This window comes from Anopheles arabiensis, chromosome 3 (genome assembly GCF_016920715.1).
Source record: "Anopheles arabiensis isolate DONGOLA chromosome 3, AaraD3, whole genome shotgun sequence".
NCBI lineage: Eukaryota > Metazoa > Arthropoda > Insecta > Diptera > Culicidae > Anopheles > Anopheles arabiensis.
The window spans coordinates 68,346,635-68,372,960 of NC_053518.1; the positions used below are offsets into that span (position 1 = coordinate 68,346,635).

A 26,326-nucleotide genomic window follows, 5' to 3' on the forward strand; every position below is an offset into this window, starting at 1 on the left:
GAGTTTCCTGTAGCGGACGAACGCGCGATAGCAAATCCCGCACCTCGGTAAGTCTGTTTTTAGAACCAATGATACACCACATATAATACCGGTAGATACTTTAAAACGTATATATTACAACTGCATGCAACTGTACCAAAAGCCAAGCAAAAACTTAGCCGTAGAAGTTCTCTGAAACGTTTAACATCCAACAAATGGGATGTGTGTGTGTGTGTGTGTTTTCACCCCTTTACAGCTAGAGGAGCAAAGTAAAGGATGTACCGGGTCGTAAATCTTTGACGTTAATTCTTATCGGACTTTTCGTTGATGCCATTACGGGTTGGTAAAACCGGGGCTGGATAAAATGTACTTCCTTCATACGGGGCCCGGAAATGAACTAACACTGTCGAGAGTGTATGGGGCGAGAAAGCGAAACTTGAAAAAGCTCGATGGTTGAAAACAACACCACCACCACCGCTAGGCAGCAGCAGGGGCCACAAATGATTAATGATAATGCAACAACTGTGTGGCAGGTGTTTAAGTACTAGTGAAATATGATAGCGTTTGTGGCGAACGTTTCTAAGCGAACAAAGAGACGAGCTCCACACCCAAACAAAAGTGTAGACTATTCCAACTGTTTACTTTCTGTTTAAAATTAACACATTTTTGTTAACTCTCCCCACCGGTCAGAAAATCAATAGCTTTGTTTGTTTAGCAGGGGAAAAAACAACACTATACTTACAGTTGACGATGAGCTGTGCTTTCGCGCTGATCTGGCCGATTGAATTGTGCGCTTCGCAGATGTACATGCCCTGATCGGTCGGAACGACACTGCGGATGACCAGGCTGCGGTCCTCTTCCTCCTGAATTTCGGCCCTGCCCACCGGAATGTGACCGTTCTCCTTGCTCCACAAGATCTGCGGCGTTGGATCGCCATCGACGGCACAGCGGAACTGGACGCGTTGCCCTACCAGGGCAGTTGTGTCCATTGGTTCCAGCTTGAAGTAAGGTTTCACTGCAATGACGAGAGAGAAGAACAGGAAAATGAAGATTATTAATTTAGACCGAGATTTGATGTCAATAATCGAAAATGTGTTAAAATAAAAATGATTGTATTTTAGGCTCATACCCTGAAACATTAAATTAAGGCTCTATTCTTATTCACAATGTAATCATTCGTTTCTAACAATTTTTAAGTCGTAGCATCAAAATATGACTTAATCAAAGCTAGCGATGAGCTTTCTGGAGCGCAACCACGATTCAGATCCGACTCCGGTTATTGTAAGTTCGTTTCCGGCTCCGATACAATCAGAACCACTAATTCTGTTCAGAGTCATCTGGAGTGGGAGACGGAGTTATCCGGAATTGGAGTCGAAGTCATCCAAAATTGGAGTCGGAGTCATAAGAAATGGGAGTCGGAGTTGTTCAGAGTCGTAATCGGCCGGAGTCATAATCGACAAAAGGAAGCGACACGAGTCGTAGTCGACAGGAGCCGGAGTCGACAGAAGTCGAAGTAGACAGGAGTCGGAGTCGACAGACGTTGGAATCAGCCAGAATCGGCCGAAGACGGTCAGTGTTAAGCCCGTAGACATAAATTCCGACTCCGACTGACTCCGGTCAACTCTGATTCCGGTCAATTCCGACTCTGGACGACTCTGGACGACTCTGGACGACTCTGGACGAATCTGGACGACTCTGGACGATTCTGGACGACACTGGACGACTCGCGAATTCGCGAAGAACTTTCCGCCTCCAAACGACTCTGACTCCGGATGACTCTGATTCTGACTACGGATGACTCCGGATAATGTTGGTCAGAACTACCTTCTGCAGTCGGTTCCGAAAATTTCAGTGTGAGATCGTGATCGAATCTGGATTTTCACCCATCACAACTAATATATCAAGGAAAAGCTCTTCGAAATATTGATGCTTTTACGACGTCAGAAAACAACCGTGAAAGTTCACTCTAAATGCCTATCAATATTCTGTCAATTTTCCAATAGTTTGTGCATATTTTTGGATCGAAGAAGAGAAACACATAACACAAAAGATGTATGTGTGTAATAAATTAAGTAAGATGTTAAAAGGTACACGCAAACGACGCCTCACATACTATTAGGGGAAATTAACTAATGAACAGATTAAAACTGAAAAAAGAACTACAAAAAGAAAACTCGAACACATTTAAAACAGTTTAGACACACAAACGTTAATTGCAATGCCTTGATTAATAATTAACCATAAATATAACCCTTAGCTCATAGGATGTGTAACAGAGAATTCGCCTGAACTCTGAGCATAAAAAACAACAACACTAACGTTGCTTTTAATTTACCCGCAAGTGCAACTGCAACTGAGAGCGAGACGAGATAAGAATTTACAAAACAAAAAAAGAAGAGCCCAAAACACTAATCAATCATTAAAGAGGCGTAAAACATTGTAACGCCCCTCGTGCGCGTTGATGAAGATGGGGAGGTGATTCTTTGAAGCAACAAACCTGAAAAATTTCGCTGTAAAATATACATTTCGCTTCATACTTATGTTTAAAAAAGAGCACAAAAAAACGCGTCGTCGTCTTTCGCAACGGTATTTAAACTACAATTTCAACCCCTTTGCTTGCTTGACGGATGCATTCGGGGAACGCAGCCCGTCCGAGAGCCCTTAGGGAAGCACCGACCGTGTACCGTGTGTATGTCAGAAACCGAATTTTAACGGCAGCCAACCAAAGATCGATCGTCAAGGCAGAAGAAGCACGGGGTAAGTTTTGATGAACCGCGCCGATGATGGCGGTGCGATGGTCAATCGGTAGAGACACGTCCGTGTATACTTTTTATAAAAGGCGTTCGGTCCCGCGAGCGCGCAGAAACAACGATCAAATTACGCCTTCTGCGCAGATTTACCGATATCAATCAATCAAAGGTAAAACTTTACGAAAAATGGGGGGGAAATCCCTTTTTTTATTTTCGTACCGATTGCTTTTGCTTTCGTTATCTGTGGGTCTCTTGCTCCCGGAGGCGGTGACGTTAACGAAAAACGCAACAGTCTCTTCAGTCGCATCCCGCTCAGTGTTGTTTCGTCCCTCATTGGGAACCCTTTTCTTTCCTTGCCGGTACAAAACCACACAGTCACCCCGGCGCGGCTCAGTAATGGACGGAAGGGCATATAAAAAGCGTTTAAGCGTTCTTGCAGAAAGCCCAAAAGCTCCTGGGGACAACCGTCACCGGCACATAACATATCGAGCACGCCTGTTCCCGCCCGGTGCTGGTCAAACCAAAGTATGCTCATACGAAAGGATGGTTACCCTCAGGACACTGAAACGGGAATTTATCTTTCAGCGAAAGGCTCGGTCGTTTGCACAGCAAGTTTAAAACAGGCTGGCGGTGGATGTCCTCCACACTGGACTGTAGAATAAATAATATCTCCAAGAAGACACATTGAGTTATTGATTTGCGATATAAATCACTGAAACACAGTCTTAATGTAATTGCACATAATTCGCCACCGTGTTGCTCCGTTCGTTCGAGGCTGAATTTATTAATTTTCTATGATAAATAGTGGTATTATTTTAGTGGAAAGGAAAGGAAACATTGCTGTCCCATAAAACAATTACAAGATTAAATATTAAAGTAATATAGTTACGCCACCATAAAATGCTAAAATAAAAGAAGCAACAAAAAATATTTCCGAAATTCAACGCCCAGACGTAGTAGCCGTACAGGACCATAAATTCACACATCCACACCAAAGCGATTCAACCTTTGGTACGATAAACAATCCATCCATCTCCTGACGGCCACACATAATGGCACGGAATAGCGAGGGAAAATGTTTGCAAGAAACCACCACCATTTGTCAGCAAAAAATAGACCCTTTTTCGCACGATATTTCTCCGCTTTTCCCTTGCTTCAAAACGCCTAAATCGCTTCACACGCCGTTTGACCATTTGCGTTGGCCAGCAGTTCGGGGCCGTTGCTATAAAAACAGCAACACCACCATGACACGGGCCGAGCAAAACCCTCTAAGGAGGAAGCGATTTTCAACACCGTGCCCTTTCCCTCTCTCTCTCTCTAGATGGTGCCGCTGCTATCATTAGAATGAATCGGAACTAAAGCGTTTGAATTGATTTATGACTAGGCACAATATTCCAATTTTCTCACCCATAGAATGGCCAATTTTTTGGGGTCGTTCTGGTGCCTCAGTGCTTGGTGGGGCGCTTTTAGATCCTTTTCTAGCCAGGACCATGGGAATATGCAAAAGAAAGGAGCAGTCCAGCTTTAAGAAGCTCAGGACTCCCAAACCCGAAGGCAGAATTAAAGGAATTCCGTTCCCTTCCAGCAAAAAAACTGGGGAAAAAGGCTTTCTTTCTCCTTCCGAATCGTGGGTACGAAGAAGGAAAAAGCCGCCGAAACAATTCGAAACAAACTCTCAATCACTATTTTCGATAGCAGAGGAAGGATGGCTGGGCGATTACTCAAGCAGCAGCAGCAGCAGCATGAGTCGTGCATTTGTTGTACGCTGCGCGCCTGCCAATACCTCCGGAAGTCAGCAATAATCAACTGACATCAAGCGGAACACTGCAGGCGTGACCGGAAAACCGGCAAATGGCACAAGAATAAATCCCAGAAACGAGCAATCCCCACAACAATAAGCGCGTATAAGGTTGGCAGCAGGGGATGGCGCATTAGAAACCCCAAGGCACTACCCCACTGCTCCCTTCTTACCCCCGGTCGTCCCAAGAACTCGTTTGATTAGTTTATGGATTCCTTCGCAGAAGGTGAGCGCGCGCACACACACGTACACCACACACCTCCTTGGGTTTGGTAGATCCCAGGACGAATCCATTCCAGGACGATGTTTTGGTGTGTTTCATGCCTATTTTGGGGAGAAGGAAGGAGATGAATGAACAATTCTTTTGCCAATCTTCTTTTGGCGTCTCCCTTGCCTTCGCTGTTTGATTTGAGAACGTTTAGGTAAGAGTGAGAGTGAGTGTTTGAGAACGACGCCTCCCCATGCACACACACATACACTCACACAAAGAGAAACGGTGGGCGTAAGCAAAGAAAGTAATATAAAAATTTATGAGCAGGATAAAACCAATCGAATGGAAAACAAACCGACGGCTGGGTTTTTCTTTGTGGCAGCAGCAGCAGCAGCAGCAGTGGCTCGAAACGGGTGATATTCTCGGCCCAGCTGCTAATTTACAATTCGATTACAACCATTTCGAAGCGAGCAGTAGCAGCAGTGCATTGATCAGCACTTTTGCTTTGTTAATGGGGAGAATGATGTAAATGGGGAGCTTTATTTACCATTGCAAAGCATCCTCTCGTTTATAAAAATGCTTTGCTAAGTGTATTTTGTGCAGCTGCCTTACTAATCCTAGGGAAGGAATTATATATTGGTACCATGATTTAATTTCCTTTACTCTGCTGATTCGATTTTCATGAACAACGGCATTTGTATAAGATTTGCATTGATTTTGGCATGATGAAATCATTAAAGGAGTACCCTCATACTCGGTAGTACTTAATAGACAAACATCAAAAAAACAACTTTTTTAAATTCATTTTATGCAAGCAGCAATCCAATGAGCTTGAACTATAAATAAATCGATGAGATTTTTGAGCAAAAAAAAAAAGATATTTTAATTAGATGACAGAGTTTTTTTGTGCATTATTGGCCCTCAATCAAAGGCTTGGGTGACTTTTCAAGCAATTGTGGTTGAAAACTAGCTTAAAATAGGTTAAAAGCATTGTTGAAAATAATTTGTCAAGCTGGTTCACATTTTAGTAAGCTCAGCCAATGTCGAATTATCAACGTGTACGGAAAAGGCGATTAGAAGAGACCATGTGAAACAAAATTATATATTCAATGTAATTTTTGAAGAAACTGGGCAGGTTTTGTTAGAATGTAGCCAAAATTTTGTAAATTCCTTACATTTTCTACGGTTTGGTGTTATCTAATCAAGACTTCTGGCAACTTTCTATAATATAGAGTCAGTGATTAGGATCATTCTATGATATTATACATTTTTATGACATTTTCTTATTATCTTCTAACGATTCATGATCATTTATAAAATGAATATAGAAACTTAACAAGAAGTCAATTCAAAACAGGGAAAGTACATCAAATGGTCATCAGGACCAAATAATGAGTTCATGACGAATCTCATACTTAGTTACTTATACGGCGCTACAACCGCTTTGCGGTCTTCGTCGCGCCTTCGTCTGCCAATCCGCCTCTCGAACGCGTCTAATAGGGTTTCGTTAGATTTTGACAGTGTCCATGTCTCAAAGTAGTATATTAGTACCGGTACTATATAGGTTCTATATACTCCCATCTTCGTCCGTCGCGACAGGTTTTTTGAGGTGAACTGATTACTCAGGCGTTTAGAATGACTATTCTCATACTCATTCTCATCATCATTTTACATACTATTGTCGTTGCTGACCTTTGACCCCAGATGAATTCTAGGACGACTTGAACAGTGCGATCACCTATCTGTACGTCACGCCTACGTAAGTTTGGATTAGTTATTGGTAGGGCCGCTGATGTTGCTACCATCAGTTTGGTCTATGCCTCGTTTATATACAATCCCAGGTTCACTGTCGCCTGCTCGATCCAATGGTAGGCTTCTGCTAAATAGGAGAGCCGGAGACCAATGATGTCTATATCATCAGCGTATGGCAGGATCTGGGTTGACTTATAAAAGATGGTTCCCGTGGTCTCATCCTCGAGTTCCAGATGGCCCTCTCTACAGACAAGTTGAATAGGAGACTGACAAGACCGTCCTCCTAGCGCAGATCATTGGAGGTAGTAAAAGGCCCTGAAAGTTTTCCATCCACCTTCATCTGGCAAGTGACGTTTGTCATAGTCATTCTAACTTGCCTTATCACTTCGGCCGGAATTCCAAAAGAGCTCTTCCCAAAGGGACAAACCCCATGGTCAACTAAATCTGACGATACTGACAATACTATACTAAGATACTGTGAATTACTGTTATTAGATGGAAATGATTGGTTGTATATAAAACTAAATCAAAAGATAGTTAAGCTTGGCTACACGATGGCATAAACTAGGTATCCCTGCAATTTTATGTATTCATTTCTGAATTCCTAAGAATGCTCAATGATTGTTTTGTAATTTTATATTATTTTGTAGCAAACCAATACCTCAATGCACTGCCCTACTGCGAGAAGCAAGAAAGTAAGTAATTATCCCTTGTCAGCTCGGTTGGACCATCATTGCAGCGATTTGCAAGTCAAACCAACCATCGTGCAGTATCGCATCTTCCCATACCACCACTTCGATAAGGCATTATTAAGTTAACCACAGATACACATCCATCGCAGCCGTCAAACACAACTAAGCAGAGTACGGTGTAACATCTTACTCTGCGGAAAACTATGCCTCATTATCATGTCCATGTCCTGCACTCTTCCTCACTTACCTTGCACGATCAGCCGGGCGATGGAGCTTACGCGCTTACCGGCCGCATTGAACGCCTCGCACTGGTACCGTCCGCCGTCCGTCGCCCGAACGTCACTGATGAGCAGGTTGCCACCGTCCACGATCCGGATGCGGCCGATCTCCTTCGCCGAGCGCAGATTCTCGTCCAGCACCAGCCGTACGTCGTCCTTCAGCCAGCGGATGCCCGGCTCGGGACTGCCTTTCGGGGCGCCACACTCGAGCAGCGCAGTTTCACCAGCGGCCACTCGCGTATCCTTCGGCTCCACCCGAAAGTCGTCGCGCAGCACTTGGTGGGGAAGAGAAGAGAACACGAAAACACGTAAGAAATTAAACAGACGAGACCTCCTGAAAATCCTGTTATTTGCTGTCATTAGCGGCTATCATTATCATCGAATTGACACCATTTTACAAGGTACTTAGATTTGTCCCGCGTGCGCGCGTTAGGCGAACACCATCAGCGCGAGCGGTGGCGAGTCTCTGCTGCAATGGTGCACTGTTAAATGCAGCAATGTAGTTCAGAGGATCGATGGCGCATCCGTGCGCACTTGCAGGTAATTATGAGCTCAGGTGAACGGAACGGGAGCTCAATTATAAAGGTTAGTTGAGATGCAACCGGCAGAGAATCGTGTTCTCTAATGGTTATGTTGAAACGGCCGTCGATGAACCGTAACGTAAGTCAACCCGCCGTCAGTCAGCCAACATACTAAACGGATCGCAACCTGTTCCGTGTGCACATGTTCATGCAATCTGCAAGCGTCAAGTGACAGACGCGGGAGGACATATACAAAACGTAACACACGATGCATTAGCTAGACCCATTTCGCTGTCCTGTGTAATGATGGTGCGGAACGCGCGAAACGGTGCCGGAGTGGAAAGGGGTCAGTCATCCCGATGTGCGCTCACCGTTCTGGGTGCGATGCATGTCAAGTATGTCATTATCCAGTGTCATTACAAGGGTGGGTTCTCTGTCGGCCTTTCTGCACTTCACCGGTTTTGTTAATCAACATTTTGACGGGGCGAAGCCGATGCCGTGTGGACCCTGTTGCCAAAGCCAGTGCCGTACTACATGGAGAACACTTTCCATTGTCTTAAGTGTCGATCGAGCAACGGTGAATTGTTGGGGAAAGGTGAAACAGCGACGCATAATTTATGCAAATTTGTTTTCATTAGCGGTTGAAGCACCGTATACATATCAACACAGCCCGGGGAAACCTGTCGATCAAATAATGCCATCATAGGCAAAGAGCGTACACATCAGAGCGCGCTCTAATTAGACATTGTATTAATATTCATATGTAGATACGCGTTTGTAAATGAAATGACGAAAAAAACAGGGTTGGTTGAAAAACACGAATATACAATTACTGCTCTGCGACGTCATTGTCAGATCAATCGACAATGGAGTGTAGAAATTCATCAAAAATAATTGTGCTAATGAGTATTTTAATATGTTATATCTGAGTTGAATTTGGGATTTGGATATTAAAATTGAATTAAAACCAATTGGAATAAAAAAAATCTCTCGAAGACAAAAATTAGTTTTCCCTAAATTTAAATATTAAGAATTGGAATCAGTCATCCAGCTATCAAGCTAAAAATGGGTAAACGTACATCGTTCGTTCATGTACTCAACAAATGCATATCAACATTTTTAGACGACATTCCAAATTTTGCATACAACATCACAATACTAGCACAACAAGAATCAAATGAAGTCACAATTTCAATGCAATTGTAAAATATCACTCCCTCTATCAAATTCTATATCATGATTCCTGTCTAGATCATAAGAAGAACGTATATACGAAGTGAATGACTTTGTGATAACTTCTAGTTCTTATATCATCTGATATGATCTTACTCATATTAAGAATACAATTGTTAAACATATTTCTAGCATTATTGTTTGACATAATCTCTTGTTGTCGTTGTTGTCTAGTAATCAAATTGATTCATGGGACTACCTGGTAAAATATTTGTAAAATCATCAGATCTATCCTTCAATATCATTACTACCTATTCGTCAATAACATTATAATAATTTTACTTTAAAAAACATGTTTTTGGCATTCGGTTTCGATATCTCTGAGGATTTAACTCACAATATAAAAAAAAACAATCACACAGGAAAAAGATACCATTATGAAGAAATCCCTACGTATTTTGCCCCCAATAAACCAAACACAATGCCATTGTTTCACATCCGCGTAATTCAATCTGCATAGACTACAACATCGAGAGGTGTATGGTGTATTGCGCGCACTCTCTCTTCATCTTCCTTCTCTCTTCCTGTCAGAGATTTATATCCACCGATTGGAGCAGACCAACTGCCCGTTGCCGGTTTTCCGAACTGCCACCAGGCCAGGCCAAATCGAATATCATCAATCGTGTGCGACACCTCATGCCTATTTATAAAAGTGACAAAGCATCAATTTCAATGTGACACAACATCACTCCACCTGAAGAGGCTCCCGCGTCTTCTTCCCTGGTTGGCGGCACACAGGAAGCACTAACCATTAGCGAAATGGGATAAACAAAGAAGACTGGCGGTGGAATCTCTTCAACCACAGGGCCACGCCAGAGCCGATTGCATGTCGCTCGACATGGGCAAGGGACACTGCGCCGATGCCGGTTAGAGAGAGAGTGTGGTATCATTTAATTTCCTGTGCCTTTCTTCCATTATCATCATTACTCTCGCCTCGAACAAAGATACTGGGTATGGATGAGATGGGCCTGGGACTAAGTTCAGCTGCTGGGTCGCTGCATTGGCGATCTGATGGTGGATAATGTACGTCTCGACTAGAGAGAAAGAGAGTGGGGATGTGGGGCACGGCGCAACATAACGTGTTGGAGCAATCCCCACGGAGATACAAGACAAAGTGGTTTGAACGGAATTGCCATTTGAGGTGCGCTGCTGATGCTGCTGCCTGCCACATGCAAGCGCGCTGTTCCGATCAGGTAGGATTATTGTTGTAATAAATAATTATGCAAATCAGCGCGCATAGATGTTGCGGTGTGTGTGTGTGCACCTTGTGTGACAGCAGTGCGAGACGGAGGTGGATAAGAGGCGGCAGCCGATGGCGCCATGATACATCTCCTTCCCGTCTAAAACCTATCTGCATATATATTGTAGGCTAGGAAAGAGCTACACACATTCAACGCCGACAACAAGGATAGATTGGATGTATGCGGCGAGGACAGGAGAAGATGATGATGCAGTCGCGACACCAGTACATTACGACGGGTTCCGGGAGAGATAGATTGATGCATCGTAGGGTCATCCGTAGGACCTTGACAAAAGGGAACGATCGTTCCATTTGTTTTTCGGGACTCGACGTATTTGCTTATCTTCTAAAGTGCTTTGTATCGTAAATTATTGAACACTGTGTCACATGCGGGATAGGTGCGTTTTAGGTGTGACCATGCCCTAACGAACCCAGCACTCTTGAACTCCCGATTTTGGAATTCTAAACCTTAAAAGGGTCAGCCAACATGACGTGTAGAGCCAACGTAACAGGATTTATCTTAATCACATTAGAAGAAATTCAAAAATTGAATATAAATCTCTTTAAGAATGAAACTAGTACCTTGATCAGAGCTCACAGTTCTTGTTGAAAGTGTGAAAAATGAACGATTTCTTTTAAAAATTAATTGAATGCCGATCATAACACCAAGCGTCAGGTACCATGATGCTCTCCAATGACGTCTAAAGAGGTGTTGTTCTAGGTTCAGAAAATCAATTTCCTCTACAAGTCTACTTACATGCAATCTGCAGCGTAGCGTTCCGGCTCTCGGCAATACCGGCGAGGTTCGATGCGACGCACCGATAGACACCGGCATCATTCTCCTTCTTGCTGTGCAGGGTACGCAGAAAGAACAGCGAGCCGGTCGGGAGCAGGACATGGTTGGGCGTGAACTTCACCGGCTCACCGTCTTTGTACCAGTGGATGGCCGGATCCGGTTTCCCGTCCGCTTTGCAGTTCAACGTCACGGGTTCATTTTTCGGCACGATCTGGTTGTTGGGATGCTCGACGATCCGTGGTGCACGGTACTGGCCTGTGGGGGAAGAGAGCAGAGTGGTAACAGAATCGATCGATTAATATTTCCTTGGAAACGGGAAAACGTAACTTCCCCCTCCCCACATCGAAGATGTTATAATACACGCTTCACGAATTAAACGCAGCGCAAAATCCGGATCATTGTCAAATATGCAAATTTTATAACCCAAGTCCTCCCAACTCCACCTGCAAAGAGGAAAGCTTGCTCCACATTTTCCGGTCGGCAAATGGTTATAATCCGGTAGAACCCTTTCCTCAGCACGGGGGCTCTCTCCCAGGCTTTCCCCAAGGGAGCGATAAAAAACCTTGGAAGACCACCATGGAGGCGCACAGCAAAATGGCAGCAAGTTGATAAAGTTATAATTTACAGGGGAGGACCTAGTCCTTGTCGTTCGGCCTTTTCGTTACGGTACTACTGCGTAAAACTAATCCCAAAAGCCTGTGTTGTGTGTGCGAGCGGGTCTGTTTTCAGTGCGACGACTGTGAAACTGTTGATAGCGCCATGTTCTCGTAATGATTTCAAATGGCTCACAAGGCTTAAATACTGGGCCCCCGTCCGTAACACAGAAGAGGAGGTTCTTCTACTGGAAGTTCCAGGCAAGTGACTTCATAATCGACAGGCACAATTCTTAATCCAGCTCACTGCTGCTGCTGTAATAACAAGCTCTCATTTCATGATCCCAATATCTTAGACAGCAAACTCAAGTGCAGCAGCAGCAGTGGTAACAACATTAGCACAGGAGAGGATGCGCCCATAGCAAGCATTGGAATAGGAGCACAGGCAGCTCGGATAAGAAGACGGCCAACCGGAAGGATGATAGGCGAGCGAGCGAACCCCGTTCCGTACGTCTGCAATGGATGGCCCATGCAAATGGACGCCCGTTTAATATACACTCAATTTGACAGCTTCATTTAATCAACGCAAGTCTGGCGAGTGTCATCTTGGTTGCCAACACACCGCCTTCGGGTTCGCGTTGCACTTTCTCAAGTTTCCTTGCACAAAGACCTTAGCAACTGCAATTCGATGACTCGAGAGAGACCGCCAACAGCACGCCAAACTGGTTCGGGTTTCTCCATGAGCTTCTGCTGCTGCTTCCTTTTTGTTGCTTTTTGCGGATTAAGGCGCCCACCACCACCCGACGACATGGCGGTGGCGTGTCTTTTGCAACCTGTCGTCGTAAAGTTTATGCACAATTCTGCCTGCAGCGAAAGTGCACACAACGGTTGCGACACCACACACACAAGGTTAAGACGGAAGGGTGATGGCATTGATGATAATAATGTTGAACCTTGCCCAGACAAATATGCACAAGTTGGAAGTTCATTGCAAGAAGACTGCGACTGTTGTATGTTTCTGAGTGTGAAATCTGCTGGAGATTATGCTTTCCAAAATATTTGTTTCATTATTTAATTCATTGTATGCGAAAACTGTCTGATCTGTCAGATGAGTGGAATAGACGAGACAGTTTAAATTTGAAACCAAACATACCGTCTGTCGAGGCTTTAAGAATGTTCATACTCATCATTTCAAGTTTGTTTATTTCGTCAACGGATGTCTTTACTGATATGAGCATCTAAAATCCGCAACAACCACTCATACGATGGCAAATATATATTAATACTCAGTATTAAGGGCAACAACCTGAAATAACAGCACACGCCTATGCTTTGCATACGACAACAGCGACCAAGAAATCTATGAAGAAGAAAAACTCGCAATAATTGAGGGCACACGCAAGTGTGTCTTTTGATCAAAAGACAGTGCAACGGATAGTGCTTCGGTCTAAAATAGTGCCACGCATATGCAACCTACACACCAAGTGCACCAACACCCTCCGTCACCACCCACACGCGAGTGCAATTGTCAATGCTTTCACCCCCACAACATGCATGCATATGCGCCAGTTTGAAGCACCAAAACAGAGAATCTACGATACGCACGACGCACTACAACGGCCAAAGATGGCGCTAGCAAAAGGCACTCTAGCAAAAAAGAGCCGAGAAAAACCGACCCGAGATCGAAGATCAATCAGGTGGACCCGGGCGTATTATCGCCTCGACAAGCGGTTCCAAGCGAGCGGATGGGAGGTTGCCAATTTCTGCACGTTTTATGCACGCTTTATGTAAAGACACACGAGGCAAAGGAGTGCTTGTGGCAAGCGCAAAACCCGCTTTAATCCCCAACCTTCTGCTCCGCCGTACGTGGGATGGAACCGCCTAAAGCACCGGGGCACCATAATTGCACATTTATTAGCCATTGTCTCTCTCTCAGCGGTGGAAATGTCATTTTGTGTGTGCGTGGTATGAAAATGCACCATAATCGGTCGGAGGGGTTCGCTCCACAGCCATCAGCCAACATAAGACATGGTAGAAGAACCGTGCCTTAACTGAGACGATGGGTAGGAGGAGCGTTAAGAAATCGGGTCTTTACTACATCCTGCAGGCATCGTTAATATGGGCACACTTGCCTACGAACAAAAAACCTACACAAAACTTGCAAGCGCAGTTGGCTTGGAAAGGAAGTTCGAGCAACTACCTTCGCCTAGCTTTTGCAGATGTTGTGTAGTTGGATGTGGTTCGTGACTGAGTGTGTTAGCTGCCTCTATTTTTTTGCCGCAGTGAATAGTCGGTTACTCCTTCGGAAAGTAGTAAAGATATATGCTAGTCCCAATTAGTCAAACATTAAGGTAGCCTTCAGCGAAACGTTATAACTTGCAGTATTCGTTAGGACGCTATTGATATTTTAGTAATGATAGAACATAAAACAATGATAAAGTAGACTAAAATTTGGTTTACATGGTTTAGAATAAGTTTTCGTTGCAGCTCAATGACTTTCTCTTTTAGGTGTTATTTCTTATTATCGAATACTCAAGTTAAAAAGGGTATAACAGTACCTATATTTAATTACATTTTTGTTCTTTTGTATGTTTTAGTTTTTCTCCACGCTCCTTTCACAATTTGTTGTATACATAATAATGTCTTCATACTTTCAGATCTCCATATCCACATGTTGGTACCTTATTTAAGATGGACCCACAGTTATATCATTCTCAAACGATACGACGCAAATGTGATGACATCCTCCAATGAATTTCCCTTTCCAGAATGCCCATAAACTTCGGAGCAAAAATCTTGTTTCACGAAAAAGTGCTACATTACGTCGTGCTCGAATGCTACAACTCCGTTGCCACTCCATTATAAACATGATCAAAAATGCTTTATTTTTTGTGCCGATTTCAATTTCCCATACCCGTGCGACGATGAATGGCATTATGAACCAGAGCCAGAGCAGCACCAAACGAACTTGATGAAGACATTTTTGACAGCTTCATCCTTTACATACACCGGGAGTACGCAAAGGGTTCTGCAACAAGAACAGCAGCGTGTTGTTGGTCCAGTTTGGAGTTCGCAGTCTGTTTTGATTTTTCACCACCACCGCCATCACACCTCAGACACACTACTCTCCTTGACAGAACGCACTAACAAAGTGAGAAAATCGGGGAAATCATGCCTGGCACGCCGTTCACTTGTGCGATGAGTAAATATTTTCCTTTCCACAAGCTGTTCAAACTGTCGACTGCTGACTACGTTCTTTCCCGTCGTGCCGGTTCTCCTTCCCTGGCGTGCAGCAGCAACAGTCGTTCAGCTTTTCCACTCGACATAATAGTTCAAAATTCCTCAGGCAGTATGCAGCTTGGATGGAGTAAACCCCACACGGGGTGTGTTATGGAGTAGCGAAGTGGAGGAATGCGCTACATCACACCCAAAAGCGGAAAGCGGCTCTCTCGCATCCATAAATAAATCAACGCCAATCATCATGCAAAAAAACAAGCAAAAGTGGCCCGCACAATGCTCGTGGTGCCACCGCCGTGTACTCTATTTTTTTAACACACTCAGCCAGATGATGTGATGATCGCACTGATGGTGACCATTCATCATCCAGTTAAGTAGGAAATTATGGTGAGTGGAGTAACAAGACAGGCAGCAGCAGCAGCAGCCGGTGCGCGCAGTAGCATTTGTCAAACTGTGGCGTTCTCCCACGATATGGTTATTGGGTGATATAATGTTTTCCTTCAATTTAAACGGCTACCCGACACAACAGTCAAACCAAATTTAATTAAAATCGTTATCAACACAGAGCGCACACCTAATCATCAACAACAGTGCCGTCGGCTGCAACGGACAACTTCGTAAAACGTCTTTGCGTACGTGTGAGCGACGACGACGACGTGTTTCGTGTCATCCGGCAAATATTCCACCAGCATGACACATTCCAGGGGCGCCACTGTGTGGTCCGAATATAAACTACGCCACAGAAATTCCACTACACCCGTGCGCTTCTCTTACTCTGGATGCCGTCGTGTCTTCTTCATCTCCCTCCATCGCAAGAACTAACAGAGTCTTCTTCTGGGCAATGTGTTGTTTTGCATCCGAAAATTTATGAGCTGTGCAGTGAGAGATGTTAGCCCGCGCCGAAAAACGATGGACGACGATGCATGTGAACTCCCCATACGATACCTTAGTGCAGAGTTATCTCCCCCAGCAGATCGGTCTTGGAGATTGTATCCCCAGTGACGGCTAAGTCTCTCCAAAATCTGTATCATTCGCACGAGGATCTAAAACATGATAGAAACTCCACCGTACATTCGATTCCCAGACTGCTCTTTCTCTGTGGTCGCAGGCTTGTGCTGGGATACCCCTTTTGCACTTTTATTGCATCTCGTATCCACCACCATCAGAGCACACAGAACAGGAAACCGTCCAACTGCCGCCACCATCATCAACCAGAGCAGTTTTTGTCTACCAAAGAGGAATTAGGCGGCGGCGACTCTTTTTTTGCGCTGCGGGGCATTACACTAGTTTTTATTGAGAAATTTTATTGATATAGTTTTTAATGGCGGTGCCTTTGACAAATTTAACGACCCAGCTAACACACTCCCCGCCGTCCCTTCCCGTGCTCTTGGGTTAAGAACAAAAACCGGGGCCTTAAAGCGTATCATCATCACCAGTTCCGCCGACGCGACCTGATTCACTCCCCAATTTAGAGCTACGTGGCGCGTTCGGTTGTGCTCGAAAATATCATGGAACACACTCGAGACTTGGTCATTGTTTATGGCGATAAAGTTGTGATGAAGCGGCTGGATATGTGCGCCGTTATATGCACGTTTTAGTGCAACCTTACGGTGTTTGCGACATGACAGGAAGATGGGTCAAATAAAGTAGAAACTTTGGAGCATCCATGATCCTAGGTTCCAGTCAGGACGGACTGACCATGCAAAGAGAACTCCAAACTATACCAAGTCAACTATAAAGTTCGACTTGGTTTTATGCAGATATGATGAAGTGACAAACGTCCAATAAAATATGTTTAGCTTATGAAGCTCATGAACTTCTGACCGACATCTGACATTAAGTTTCTGAAGTGAATGAATCATTATAAATACATATCCTAAATTAATCGGGGGTGGGAGTGAAGCGTACATAACAAATTATACTTTCCACTGTGCTTAGCTGCTACAAAATGAGCTACAAAACTGATGGATAATGGGGAGTACCAATTAGTACTTACAGTTCATCACCGGCGACCCCCGAAGTGACGCTAAACTATTGCACTCGCCCAGAGATGCTCTGTCGGGTCAACTGACTGGCGGGGTTAATCACTCATCTCTCTTGCACAGCGAAAACGACGACGACAACAACGGTGGGTTAAGTGTACCAACACACACACACACGCATACCACACCTAGAGTGTGTAAGGGACAGAAATTGTGGTCAACGATCCGTGTCATACGTCTTCCTTCGCGAACGCGCTTCGCGCGCGCTCACATTCAATGCTCATCATCATCAACATCAACACCCCGGACAACAACACGTGACTTCTTTGACTCTTCGTGACTCGGCTCTTTGCCAAACGGTACAGAGCACAACACGTGGAGCAACACACACCACTCCAGTCGAACATTTAGTGCAGCGTAAAGTGGCACAGTGACAGGCAGATGGAGCGAAGGGAAGGGGTTTCAGTTCAATCGTTGAAAAATTACCTCAAAACCACTCCGAGAGCACAGATGAAGCTGAAAAATAGTGCACCAAGGAATGGGGAGATGGGAGAGCTATGTGGTCACTGTTCAGAGTTCAGGGCAAAGGTAACCAACATCACCGAGTCGAGTGACACGCTGTCGGGTCCATTGCTCGTACACCAAGGGAGATGCAGACTGGATGTGGAAACCACCGGGAGACCGGGCATATAATGAGCTTGCAAGCTGTCAACGTGTACAAGTTTTTCCATTTTTCTTGTCGTGGTTTGAACACTGGGGAGAGATTGGTGGAGTCATCAGGGCGTAATTTTTCGTCTTTTTCACTGTATGAGATAAGCATAAAAGTGGGAACTACAGTGAGATAATTCTACTTTAAAGAGCTCTGCCGAGGATTTATTTTACAAATCACACTTTCAACAACTTTCTATACAACATTTTGGCATCAGAAAGTTCAAATGAAATTCTTGTGGAGCATCCAAAACACAACAACTTGAAATCAAACATCACGGATCAAAGGTTATCTCAACGGATTAAAGCTCAATTTAATGAGCTGATCTCCACTCCCAAAAACAACGTGCCACCAAGCACGAAAATAAAACAGGAAAGTGTCCCGATAATCTTCAAAGCAGGTAAAAGCACCCACACCCACCCAAAATAAGCGTCAATGTATATCGCCCCTCCGAAAAAAAGCCTCACCGTGAGGATTTCGCCCGGACGTACTAACTACAAGCGACAAAAGCAACGCAACGCAAACATAACCCAATTTAACCAGCCATCAATAATGGGGGTTTATGGCCTATGCTAATTCTCCGCCAAAACCACTTTTAGCCGATGGTTTAGGATGGCTTTTGAAAGGGATGATGATGACGCCCGCTTTGCCGTCACATAAACAGTCCACCAGCATCAAACCCTCCCCGGCGGCTGACTGCATAACGTTAAGTGTTTGGTAATGGTTTCGAAAATTTGGAACTAATTTGGGTACAAACTACGGATCCTAGAAACGGAGGCGGGCTTGGACGATCCTTTCGGGGGGGAAATCGATTGCATTCATTAATTCTCTAAGCTCCACACAAAAATTCCTATTCCCCTCAGGGAAGTCACCAAATTCCAAGCGGCCCTAAATTCCTACACCGCGAACGCAGGAGCGAACGGTTTTAAACGTAAAACAACGGAAACAGGAGCACGGTTTTCCAGCCGGGCAGAGGACAAATAAATGCTTTTCCTCGCCATCTCCCGTGCTGAACAACAGGAAAAAAAACTGAAGGGAAATGATGCGGATGTACACTAAATTGCCTTCGCGAGGTAAGCCATTTTATACCACACAACAACTGGCTGCTCATCCCGAAACAAACACACACACATGTGTTAGGAGGAAAGCCTCAAAACCAAGCCAAGAGGGAATGAATGCAAGGACACGACTGTTGGCACGACTGCTTCACCGCAAAAAAGCAAACACAGTGTGTCGATATGGCTCGGTGAAAATTGTCGGCTCGGGGCTGTTGTTCCTTTTCCTCACCCACACGGCAAAAGCTCACGCTGATCCTTCCATTAGCCCGGTCGCGTTGTTCCGGTCTGCCCTCGGAAAAATGGGAGCGCCACACACCTCATGCTGTCCTTACACTCCTACACCTTTCCTCGTGCGTGAATGAGGCTCTCATTTTAAGGCTTTAATTAATTTCAGACACGCCAACCCCATTTCGGTGTTGCGTATCATTTCATATTCATAGAATATTTAGAGTGTGATTTCCACGAACGCAAGCCCGCCTCGACGACGCACAGCATAGCATAACGAGAGCGCGCTACGTTTGGTTAGGCTTTTTTATGCTGGTAGTATCGCCCACGCTCGCTTTCGCCCTTAATTGCCTAATGCTTTTTTACGCAAATTGGTTAACCGAGGAGCGTCCGTCGTCCGCGCTTCCGCCCAGGCTGTTGGACGACTGCCTCTTTTTTCCCGCCCCATTAGACAGTTGATTCCCTAAACGATCCTGACCTATTTTGGGACAAGAATGTGCTTATAAACCTTTTTAGCTTTGTGGTTCGACGGGTGGTAAAAACAAACTTGCGTTTTAAGGACTGTGGAACAGTTTCAAGGCTGTTATTGGCCCAAAATTGAGGACCTAGTTGTTGATCAGTCAATATTTCAAGCTGTCAAGCTATTTAGACTGTCCTATTGTAGATTACTATCCCTGCTAGTAGAATATAATGAAGCAGGTTAGAGATGTAGATGAAATATAACATTTTCAACATTTTATCCAAATGGAACAGCCGAGTGATATGTACAATATGTTCTATTGATTGTGGGTTGCACCAATAGCTTAAAAATTAGATATAAGGCCCCATTTCCCTTTTAAGATCGTAGACTGAACTTTCAGCCTAGCAGCTATTTGCATTGTAAAGCAGTTTTCGAGCAGCTATCAAAGTTGATATAATATACAGGTAGACTTATCCCAAGGTGTATGTATTTAAAAGGCTGATTTTTATCGCTTCTCCTACTGAATGAAGATTTTAGTGTGTATTCTGAATGAAGAAATGTTTTGTGTATTCGTCAAGGTACCAGAAAGACCGTTTGAGCAATTTTTGCACCCATTAAACAAACTTCACACAAAAAAAGACGTTCAATTTTTTCATAAGCCTGTTTTTAGACCACCTGGACTCTAGATTCCACCACCTGATCTCTACAATGCACCTTGTTATAAATGAAAACACGACCTTGTTTGGAGTTTTTGAGCAGGTTTTCAAATCTAATTCTAGCTTTGAGGCTAGTTTTGTTTGCGGTAGTTTTGTTATAATTGCAGGCTAGTTTTGTGTGTGGTTTTAACTGTAAAACCCATATAAAAACGCTGTCTAGTATCGTTAAAGACCACATAATAAGATTTAAGATACATTTATAGAACCTCTGAAAACTACACTGTTTGAATCATTTGTCCAGGTTCAGGGGCAACGTCAACTGCAGTAGGTAGTATTTCCAAGACGAGAACCTCATATTTCACGCTTTCAAACGTCACAGGATATTCGTATAGAATTGATTGTGACAACTACAGCCATTATTTAATTAAATGACAAATTTAATGAACTTAATTCATAAAAGAGATTGACGAAAATGGAGTGAAATGAACGTGGGTAGGATAATATATACCAAATCATCGGAGGGATAAATATATTTGCTGAGTTATATTGATTATTTTCGCAGTACTTTCTCATCGCAAGGTTATTTTTACTTTCACATACTTGATTGCAATGCAAATAACCACGTAAAATCACTTACATGTTTTCGAGACACCATCAACAATATCCCACTTTCTTCACGAAATAATGTTATTTTTCATTTTTCTGATAGGTACATTTGCGTCAATCGTCCAAAATACTACATTATTCCTCGAAAATAACACTAAATTTGATTACACATTGACCGGGCTGTCCCGTGTAGGGTTCATCATAATCAGCAAACCAGACATGAGGACTAAGAAGTGAACCCCCGGATTGTGCCAGCAAACAAACACAGCTGGTAATATAGCAACAAAATCCCCCCGTTGCGTTAAACTTTGCATGAAAGTGTCCAATTTCATGGACCCAGCACAAACAGTAACAACAACATGCATGATGATGATACTCATGATCCACGCCTAAAACATTGATCATACGGCGGCTCCAACACTACTACTACACAGAAATCCCATCCCGGCGAGAGGATCCTAACTCACCAAAACTGACCCGTAGCAAACACACCAACCACCCGCTGATAAGCCGACACACCACGCAGGAAGGTACTGCTGGGGGAGAGGGGGGGGGGTGCCCGCTTTTTATGCGTTTTTTATTACAATTCCAAATACAGATTGCGATGGGCTTTTTTGTGTTGAATACACATGAGAAGAAAATAATTTTCTCCCATCCAGTCAAACGCTTTGCGGGATGATCGTGTTGTTTGAGTGGGCCGCCGCTCAGAAGGGTCAACGGAATTTCAACGCCAGTTTGTATACACATTCCACACCCCATGCGCGGCAAGGTGGTACATACATCGGCGGTAAAGTGAAGATACAGACGTTAAAACAACTGGTTGCAGAAAATATGCAGGCCAGGAAAAATGGTGGTGGTGCTGCTGCTAGTGGGTTACCGCCGGACTTCTGGAGGCGTTCCAGACATCCTTCCCGTCGTCGTTTCGATTTCGCACACTCCACACTGTCTCCAGGCGTACGAACGCGATACCACCGGAGCGGTAAGTTGTACACGACCAAATTTAAGTGCAACTATGTCTAGGCTGGTCTTCGCGAACCTTCGCAGACCACACGGTTTTGCGTTAGTTCACCCTTTGGGAAGCGCTCTGTACGGCACGCGAAGTCGCCAAAGTATTCGGACACCCGGTGCCAAAAGCGAAGTTGCAAGTTATAATTTAGATCAACTACTCGATACGGTTCGACACATCGAGAATGCGGGTTTGTGCGGTTCTTCGTGGCATAGAAGTTTGTACAACAAAGTATATACGCCGAGAGTCTTTTCAACGGCACATGAAGGGAGAGTTCAACTAAAGCTGGTTTGGGATGAAAGGTTCCTGGACGGTAACGGTCCATCAATTTGTTCGAGGCTTGTGAACTATCGGACATTCAGTTCGACGACTGCCTATTGAAATCTCAGAAGAATTTGGTTTGAGGGGATAGTTAAGATAATAAGCACGGTGGCCTCTTAAAATGACGGTTATCTTTCAAGCTATCGTAGAACTTAGGCCATATTTTGTTACTCTTGTATCAATTTCACAACTTAACACTTCTTTGAGATTTCTGAAGAATAAAGCAGTTTTCAGAACTTCTTAACCCATTTTGACTGTTACAGAGTTCATAAAAGGATTGGATTAGCAACAGCTGTTCTTTATAACACAAAACATGCTGGCCTCAGGGCGTACATGTGTTGCTGAGGTCTGAAACCTGTCCACAAACCATCCGCTCGCTTGCTGGCTGTTTCAGCAGCCTTCTTTTCCTATGCTGCCATCTCCGGATCTCTCAACTACTGCTACTGCTGGTGCGGCTAAACAGCTGAAGGGAAACATACTGTTTCAATAAATCAGCATCAATGGCTAGTAGCAAATCGTGGCCGTACGTGGGCATCACACGCACCAGCAGGGGTTCGCATGTTTTCGTTGTTGTTTTGCGTCTGTATTACCCATGGCCTCATCGGTAGCTGTATCCTAACTCCAAAGCCCCAACAATTCCAACTCTACCTCTCTCTCTCTCCTCGCAACCAAGCTATACAAAGGCAACGAGGCACCCCTCTTTTTTCGCTCCAGACACACACACACACACCACAGCTTCACGCTAATTTCAACACACGACATGCAAAAATTTGCCTCGCGAACTTTAACGCGCCCGCCGGAAGAGACTCCCGACACGACGGCGGCGTCGTCCAACTTATCCAAGCTGCGACAATGACAAGAAGTAACACAAGTTTCGGTGCGTTTAGGATAAGCCGCCACTCTCTTTGCCGCCTACATCATGCTCCCTGTTTTTCTAAGTATCAATTTCTTTCGCTTCCCCCCGCGTCTAATAACCAAAGTGTCCTAAAAAAAGTCCTGAGAGACAGTAGTTGGGATAGACGGGTTTTGTTTTTTGGTTCCCAAGGAGAGAAAAAAAAAACAACTGGACAGCGAATTGGTGTATGTTATGCGTCAGATTTTAAGGGTGACTGCGAAAACGTGTTTTGATTGCTTGCTGGCAGCAACTCACATCAGCGGAGCCTTAACGTACACTCAAAGTCTTTGAAGAGTGGCTTAGTGGTATGGTGGCGAGCACTGGTGACAGGAGAAACCCGTGTGTGTGTGTGTAGTATTTTTGTATCACACTAAAGCTGTTACGGTCATATCAATCGTCAAATCTGTCAGGAAAGTAGTATACGCTTGTATCGGAGACGTTTACTTTTTTTGTAGCCAAATTGTGGAACGACATTGTACCTTTGCAACGCGGCGCGTTGATTTGTTGACACAACATAAATAAGACGACATTTTATTGATGTCCGAGCAACCGTTTGGAAATAAAACTGTCATCGATTACAGATACTAAAGCAGGATTACGTAAGTAGTCTAATTTAAAGCCATTTGCATTAGTAAATATTATGTTTCGCGTTTGTTATTAAAAGCTTTATGAAGTATTCATCGCAAAAGATGTGTCTACTACGACGATACCTAAACAAATTGAATGAACTTCCTCAAATTCAATGAAAGAGTCTACCCAAAAATTTCTTCCATCCTTCAAACATTATGAAGTGATTCATCTGAAATCGTAACTTCAAGCTCAATCAACAACCTCGACAGGTCCAAACGAAGATCCATCGCGGAAAAGGAATGCAATAAAATGTAAATAATCAAAAACAGCCAAACAAACTAATGTTCTCCTATCATCTTTCCATACAAACAAACACACCTGTTTGCAAAGAGAGAAGAAAAAAAGCGTACAACAGACATTAAAAACTCATTCCAGAGTTCGCTAGCGAAGGAAAACAGCAACATGCTGAACACTGCCGCTGCTGCTGCCCCAAACAAATCATCATTAATAATCCCATTAGCAAACAACCGAACTGAAAATTGCAGCGTTCAGCTGAAAACAACCAGGTCTTGGTCTTGTTTGAATGATTTGAAGCTATTTTTTAACATGTACACAAGCACACACACACACACACACTCACCCCAGGACCCAGGGTCGATGCGGGACCAACAATTTCAGCTTTTTCTCACAGCCCCTTTGACCCTTCAGCTGTTGTCTCCCGCGAGTGGGTTCTACATTTCATCGAAGTGGCGTTGTTCTGCTGCTAACAATCTTGCATCAAACATTCTTGCCTTCTTGTCTAGCCAAGAAAGCACGTGCAACTTCTTCTTGCAGCACTCACACGACAGAAAAGTATCTTCCACCACGTTCGTGTGCCTGTTGACATCACCCCGAAGAAACTCAGCAAACACAACTGAAAACGCCAAAACAAATGCTAAATTTAAGCGGCCAGATCATCCATCTTTCCCGGGATGTCTCACTTTGCGCTGTACACGATTCATCACCCCGAAAATGTGGACCAAGGGCGGATTGTGCCGCCGACCCGTGCCGCCCCGTGAGCGGGTTAAACATACGCGAAAGACGCGACCCAGCGATCCGTGACGAAAACCGGCTCCAAAGGCATCTTCTCAAGCCGAAGCCCCACTCCTCCCAGCTTGTCGGAGCACACTTGAAGAAAACTTGACGTTTCGGGGCCGGGAGTTTGGGGCTCTCCCGAGTTAGTGAGCCCAGAACCCGCGCGCGCGGTCTCTTCAAAAGCGTGCTGACACGTTGAGCCGCCAGCGCGGGGGGAAGATTTGAACGGAGTAGTGGTCCAAGGGTTAGAGAAAAAAAGGAAACAGGATTGACTTGGGTTTGTCGTCATGGTCGCGGCATTACGCGGGTACGGGAAGTTTCAGCCGAATTCAGTTCTGCTTTTCGTTATGAGTCGATGGCAAACACACCTTTTTTTGCTTGGGAGGTATGAAATCAGGACAGTTGATTTGAATTATTTATTTGAACTGACGTACAATTAAAATAATTTATTGGAGGTGAAACTTTTTTCGTTTCGCTAGGTATCTCAAAATAATACTACGAAACTGTTGAATAATAACTGCCATCATGATGTTACGAGAATGTTTTACGCTCTAACTTCTTACATTGGCCTAAAACGTTTACTCTTCAGACATTGATCTACAATAGAGTTTGTTGATTCTTTCAATAGTGTGTTTTAAAGAACACACCATTTGATAATAACACATTGTTCTAAACATCAATTACTAACACAATGTTAGACTAGCAAAACAATATATGACAAGGCTACATTTGCAACACCCACAATTAATAAACTCATCTCAATAATGACTTCACTACGAACTAAATTATATTCACCAAGGAACCAACATTAAGCCATAACCTCCGTAAAGCAAACCTCTTTTGAGCTAGTCCACACATTCTTACGTCGATCACAAATGGGAGGAATTTCTTACCTGAAACGAAAAGAAAAAAAGCATAAAAATCAATTAGCACACTTAATTATATTCTGCACGGTTCTGTTCTCACTGCGATTTAAAAGATGAGATTTGATAAGCGAGCGCAAAGCAGCAACACAAGGTGTTGGAGAGAAAACGCAGCAAAAAGCATACGGCGGTAAGGAAAAGATAGCAACCGAAAACCACTCAAAATCTGCTCCACTGTAAGCAGATCTTTCCGAACGACGCCGACTCCAACCGCAAAAGGATTATCATAATTTCATTAATTCGCAAAAAAAGAAGATAGCCATCGAACAGCGACCCCGAAGAACAACTGGACAATGTTTCCATTTCCCCCGTGCCGTTCCGTTCCGAGAAGGAAAAAACACTATGAACCCGTAAAAAAAAGCAGCACTATCTTCGAGAGGCCAAGCTCCAGCAACAGCGCACACTTGACTGCGTGGACAACATAATCTCTGTGATCCAGTTTCTTGATTTTATTTTTCCACCTCATGACCACTTTTGGACAATGTCCACCAGGCTCTAGAAGAGGGAAGATTTGTGAAGCAAGAAATCGTGTGTCCGTAACTCGTGTAACATTTCGATCCTTGTGTTGTGTGCGTGTGTTAAGCCTTTGCTTGCAGCAGCCCCATCGAAAACAAACCGAAGGCAAGGGAAAGAAAAGTCACACGCAGCGCCAAACAGCGGATGATCTGGCTATCAAGTTTAGTTTAGTCGGTGTGTGCGTGTGTATGTTGGAGTGCTTTTTTTGAGTATGGAGAACTTGTTTTTGCTTGATAGGAGTGATT

General features: G+C 44.1%; 1 protein-coding gene across 7 annotated transcripts in view; it reads right to left on the reverse strand.

The window, feature by feature from the left end:
- LOC120901311 (protein sax-3-like) overlaps positions 1 to 26,326 on the reverse strand; it is a 122,862-nt gene that overhangs the window by 13,243 nt on the left and 83,293 nt on the right. For all 7 annotated transcript variants that reach the window (XM_040309145.1, XM_040309144.1, XM_040309139.1 and 4 more), the window contains exons 5-7: positions 11,212 to 11,505; positions 7,430 to 7,735; positions 722 to 994 (exon numbers count right to left, since the gene is read on the reverse strand). In XM_040309145.1, coding sequence (XP_040165079.1) covers positions 722 to 994; positions 7,430 to 7,735; positions 11,212 to 11,505 — 873 coding nt within the window. The remainder of the gene's footprint in view (positions 1 to 721; positions 995 to 7,429; positions 7,736 to 11,211; positions 11,506 to 26,326) is intronic.